Source organism: Erythrolamprus reginae, chromosome 2 (assembly GCF_031021105.1).
Source record: "Erythrolamprus reginae isolate rEryReg1 chromosome 2, rEryReg1.hap1, whole genome shotgun sequence".
Taxonomy (NCBI): domain Eukaryota; kingdom Metazoa; phylum Chordata; class Lepidosauria; order Squamata; family Dipsadidae; genus Erythrolamprus; species Erythrolamprus reginae.
This window is the reverse complement of record NC_091951.1, coordinates 95,648,097-95,654,096: the sequence shown is the minus strand read 5'-3', so window position 1 is coordinate 95,654,096 and position 6,000 is coordinate 95,648,097. Positions and strand designations below refer to the sequence as shown.

Below are 6,000 nucleotides of genomic sequence, written 5' to 3'. Positions count from 1 at the left end.
CAACCAGTGTGCCGTGGCACACTAGTGTGCTGCAAGACATGGTCAGGTTTGCCACGAAGCTCAGAGAGAGAAAGAAAGAGAAAGAAAGAAAGAAAGAAAGAAAGAGAGAAAGAGAGAAAGAAAGCAAGAGAGAGAGAAAGAGAACAAGAGAAAGAAAGCAAGAGAGAGAGCAAGAGAGAGAGAGCAAGAGAGAGAGAGCAAGAGAGAGAAAGAAAGCAAGAGAGAGAGAGAAAGAGAAGGAGGGAAGGAGAGAGAAAGACATAGAGGGAGGTAAGGAGGGAGAGAAAGAGAGCAAAAAAGAGAGGAAGGAAGGAAGAGAAAGAAAGAGGGATGGAGAGAGAGAAAGAAAGAAGAAGGAAGGGAGAGAGAGAGAATTTTTTTGTCCAAACTTTTTTTAGCGCCCCCCCCCCCGCCCCGCTCAATGTGCCCCAGGGTTTCGTAAATGTAAAAAATGTGCCGTGGCTCAAAAAAGGTTGAAAATCACTGGGTTAAGGAACCTGACTAAAAACCAAGAATCCATGAGTTCTAGTTCTGCTTTAGGCATAAAGCTCTGTTGAGTGTCCTTGGGCCAGTCATTGTCTCTCAGCCCTAGAAAACAGGCCCTGATAAACCACTTCCAAAGGTATTATTATTATTATTATTATTATTATTATTATTATTATTATTATTAATTAGATTTGTATGCCGCCCCTCTCCGAAGACTCGGGGTGGCTCACAACAGAAATAAAAACAGTATAATAATGAAACAAATCTAATAATAAAATTACATTAAAAAATACTTGCCAAAATACTGCAGGAACTTGTCCAAGCAGTTGGTAGGAGGCAATGCTGATTCAAATACACAAACACACACACACAGGGTGGGGGTGGGTTGGGGCTGGAGGCTGGGAGAGAGAGAAAGATATAGATATACCTTGCCTACCATCCCCTATCCTATTGTCTCTCCTATATCTCCTGTATCTTCTCTTCTATACCTGTATCTTTTTCTGCTATTCTCTCATAGTTATATTTCACTCCTTTATTTTCTCCCCTATTCCCCCTTTAATACATTCTACCTGATTATATCCCCTATAACCCTCATTGTGTATTGTTGTGTATTGGACAAAACAAATAAATAAAATAAATAGTTTCTCCACTTCTAGCAATGATCATTGCAATGATCCTGAACATTGTTCTACCATTTTGCTGTGGCACATCCTTTCTATAACTCAGTGCAGGTGCCTTTTTATTTCAACTAATTCATAGTTTCAAATTATTTCTTTAAGGGCAGGTATTCCATGTAATATTGTAAAAAACAGACATGGGAGTGTGGAAAGGAACATTTTTTAAAAATTCAGATTATTGATGGGTATCGGCAGGCAATTACATGAGAAAGAGGACAACTCGTGAAATTAGAAGGGAAACACAAGAAGGCAAAGAAAATGAAACGTAGTCATAAAAACCTCCTGTTTGTTTGCATTCTCTTAATACATTTATTTTCTGGTTTGAAGGTTTGTCTGTTTCAAAAGATGAACTACTGAGCCAGTGGCAGGGCTTTAGCATGAACTCTGCCCCCTACCACCACCACCACTTTGATCCCCTCCTTTCCTGAGACTTGTGTTGACATTATGGGAACTCTTCTTTCTTCCTCCCCCTCACCCCCTCCCCTCTTCCCTTCATCTCGGCTAACAAGTCCTTGCCATTGTACTTGTTTGCTTTGCAACTGACTAATGGCTGCATGTGAAGTGGCTCCTTTTTGGCCTATTCCATTCAACCTTGCTGGCTTGTTCTCTGTTCCCTCTCAAGAACTATTGGGAGAGACAATTCCATGAGAAAGCCTTTCTTAACCTTAGCAATTTTTAAGATTTATTTTATTTATTTGATATTTTTATGCCACCCTTCTTCTTGGACTCAGGGCGGCTTACAACATGTTAGCAATAGAACTTTTTTAAAAAAATATATAATTTATTGGTTTATTGAAAAGGGAAGGGGAAGTGGGGAGTATAAATTGTTTTTATTCTGTTGTGAGCCACCCCGAGTCTGCGGAGAGGGGCGGCATACAAATCTAAATAATAACTAAATAATAAATAAATAAAATCAAAGGGGAGAGTAGGGGAAAAGAGAATACAAGTATAATGAGTTTAAAGGTAAAAAATTACAGAGAGTTACAGAGGTCCATTATATTCCTTAATATACATATTATTATTATATATTAAATGATATTATTACAGTAGTTCTATTCATGTTTCGTTCTTAATTTACATTCCAGTGACCATATTTATTATCTATACCATATATAACTTAATAAATCTAAGGAGGAGATGGGGTGGGAAAGGGATTGTCTGCTTCAATAGCAGACATTGAGTTTAATGACTTGTCGTTCTTATTAAGTGGTGAAAATAGGAAATGAGAATAGTAAAGTATGTAAGAATTAAAGTTAAGATAGAGTTAGTTTTTTTCCAGTGATTATGTGGGTATATCAGTAGAATTGAACTCAGACAGCTTTTGGATTGCTTCGTATTCTGGATATCCATTGATACCACTTCTCCCAGGCCTTATAGAAATCTTATTCTTTTTTGTTTCGCAACTCCATTGTCATTTTGGAGAGTTCAGCGCATTCCATAATTTTAGCAATGATATTTGGAGTTGTAGGTATGGTATGGCAATAGCACTTTTTAACAGAGCCAGCATATTGCCTCCACAATCCGGGTCCTCATTTTACCCACCTCGGAAGGATGGAACGCTGAGTCAACCTTGAGCCGCTGGTGAGATTTGAACCGCTGACCTGCAAATCTAACAGTCAGCTTTATTGGCCTGCAGTACTGCACTCTACCCACTGTGCCACCTTGGCTGAAGATGTGTGGATTGCAACTCCTAGAATTTCTCTAGCCAGTATACCAGCCGGGGAATTCTGGGAATTGAAGTCCACACATCGGAAAAGTTGTCAAGGTTGAGAAACACTGCTGGAAAGAAGGCAGGTTCTTGAGTGCCTGGTGGTGCTGAATGAGGCCCTGGTTATCTTCTCCTTTCCCCACAGTAAGCTTATCATTCCCCCCACCCCCACCCCCTCACTTCTATTTATGGCCCATTTCTTGGGAAGGAAAGGTTGCCCTTCTGCCTGAGTTATTCCAGACATTTAAATAAGCTGACACTTTTTAATGAGTAAATCCAGCTTAACGCTAAATCAGACAGATGTTTACCTCCTGACAGAGCCTGGGGAGCGGGGAGGAGGAAGTAGACCTTGTGGCAGTGTCTGCTGGTGATAGGCACGAAATCTCCTCCTGTCCGTCCCCAAATCTCTTTTATTTTCTGAGCCGTTGCATGAAGTTTATGCCACAGGACTGCTGCTTTCTCTACAGCGCCCCCTCTTGAGGAAAAATAGGCAGCAAGATATCTATCTATCTATCTATCTATCTATCTATCTATCTATCTATCTATCTATCTATTTACTGGATTTGTATGCTGCCCCTCTCCGTGGACTCGGGGTGGCTCACAACAAACATAGAATACATAGTACAGTAATCCTTCGCTACTTCGTGGTTCATCTTTCACGGATTCGTTATTTCACGAGTTTTCAAAGGGGGCTAAAATCCGTTAAATCCATTAAAATTTTTAAATCCAATAAAAATTCATAAAATTCTTCTACAGTACTACTGTACTCTATTAAAGAAACTGGTAGGATATCACATGTAGTTCCAGTTGAGAAACATTATAGAATGACTGATTAATGTAAAGGGTGGGTTTTAAAAGCCCAAATACTCATTAAATACATTAAAAATATATATTTCCTCTACTTCACGGAAATTCATTTTTCACGGGTGGTCTTGGAATGCATCCCCCGCGAAAAATGAGGGATCACTGTAAAACAATTTGATCCAATTAATTACGATTAAAAGACTTAAAAGATCCTAAAAACTTTAAAACATTAAATTTATCATTCACTCAATAGGTCACTCTGAACACATTCGTTGGTCAGGGGGGAGATTTAGTGGCCCCAGGCCTGATGGGAAAGATAAGTTTTCAAACTTTTTCAGCAAGCAAGGAGGGTGTGGGCGGCGCGAATCTCTGGAGGGAGCTGGTTCCAGAGGGCTGGGGCCCCCACAGAGAAGGCTCTTCCCTAGGCCCACCCAGCCGGCATTGTCTGGTTGATGGGACCCTGAGAAGACCCACTATTAGAAGAAGAAGTTATAGCAAAGGTACTAGACTGCGCTGAAATGGATATGATGACAAGACGTTTAAATGATCAGGAAGATACTAAGTTCTATGAAACGTGGAACAATGTTTATAAATGGATAGATAAGAAAAAATAAGACATATAAACCTATTTTTAGTTAATTTGTTGAATTTGTTTTTATTTGGGTAATATTAATGTCAACATTAGTTTAAATATATTGCTTGATGATTATGGTAGAATTAGTTTATGTATAAGTAACATAGTAAGGATTTTGTTTTATCTACATATATTAGTAAAAATTGGGAAAACTTTAACTCAAATTTATTAGATTTTTTAATATTCAATATATCGCTAACTATGTATTCTTTTTCTGTATTTGAATTTATACTTTCAAGATAAGCGGGGGAAATGTACCCCCACTTTATGTTTAATGTTTGTATGTGTGTTTGTTTATTTTAAAAAATTAATTTAAAAAAAAGAAAAAAAAAAGAGAAGACCCACTATTTGGGACCTCACTGGAGGCTGGGATTTGTGCAGCAGAAGGCGGTCTTGGAGATAAGATATGCTGTCATCCCAATGAGTCTCGGGCGTCACAGCACCACTATTCCATCTCATTTGATGTAAACGAAAATGAAGGAAGGCTCCCACATGTACTGGCATTCCAGCAAGGTCAGGGGAGGGTATCCATAAGTAAAGACAGCAAATGCCAGAAAACTGTGTTTCACCATCTTCCTCTGGCCTCTTTTTTCCCTTCAATTCCCAGTTTTTGTCAGCTCTGCAAGCTGTTCTTTCTGGCATCTGAAAGAAGCATTTGGTTGGAAAAACGCTCTCTGCTTTTTTGCAAGCTTTCCTGTTACTTGATCACTGACTTCCAACTATTCTCCTTCCTTCTCTTTCAGCAGTGCCCCCCCCCTCCCGTCCAAGTTGGAGTCATTTATTAGTCTTGCTCAGTTATGGGCTCTGCTCTTGCTTTTCAGGTGGAGTGTATGAATTTTGTTAAGATCCTGCATCTCTACAATCGCACACACCTGTACGCCTGTGGCACTGGGGCTTTCCACCCCATCTGTGGTTTTGTAGAAGTGGGGCAACGTGTGGAGGTGAGTGATGCACCAAGGTTCAGGCAGTATTTACAGAGGGCAGAACTACTGAAAGTTCCACAAGAGATCCAAACAATGTTGAACAAAGAGATAATGCCCCTAGAACTATTAGACACAAAAAAGAAGCAACAAATCTCCAGGTCCTGGCAGTCTACCAGGAGAAATATACATAATTCTACAAGAAGTCCTTAGGTCCAATATTAATAGAAGTATTCAATGAAGTTTTAACAAATGTGAAAAGCCCAGCATTATTATTATTATTATTGTTGTTGTTGTTGTTATTATTATTATTATTATTATTATTATTATTATTAATTAGATTTGTATGCTGCCCCTCTCTGTAGACTCGGAGCGGCTCACAACAATAACAAAGACAATATAAGAACAAATCTAATAATTTAAAAAACACTAAAAAACCCATTATTAAAAGCAAACATACCATGTATAAACTGTATAGGCCCAGGGGAGATGTCTCAGTTCCCCCATGCCTGATGGCAGAGATGGGTCTTAAGAACTTTACGAAAGGCAAGGAGGGTGGGGGCACTTCTAATCTCCGGGGGGAGCTGGTTCCAGAGGGTCGGGGCCGCCACAGAGAAGGCTCTTCTCCTGGGTCCCGCCAAACGACATTGTTTAGTTGACGGGACCCGGAGAAGGCCAACTCTGTGGGATCTAACCGGTCACATCGTAGGAAGAAGCAACTTATACATTGGTCCCCAAAGAAAATTCAAATTTGCTTATGTTAAAAACTAT

The 6,000-nt window shown here is 39.5% G+C and overlaps 1 protein-coding gene across 2 annotated transcripts in view; it reads left to right on the top strand.

Moving 5' to 3' along the window:
* Window positions 1–6,000, top strand: part of SEMA3B (semaphorin 3B) — a 65,166-nt gene that overhangs the window by 36,612 nt on the left and 22,554 nt on the right. For both annotated transcript variants that reach the window (XM_070738774.1, XM_070738775.1), the window contains one exon: window positions 5,131–5,250. In XM_070738774.1, coding sequence (XP_070594875.1) covers window positions 5,131–5,250 — 120 coding nt within the window. The remainder of the gene's footprint in view (window positions 1–5,130; window positions 5,251–6,000) is intronic.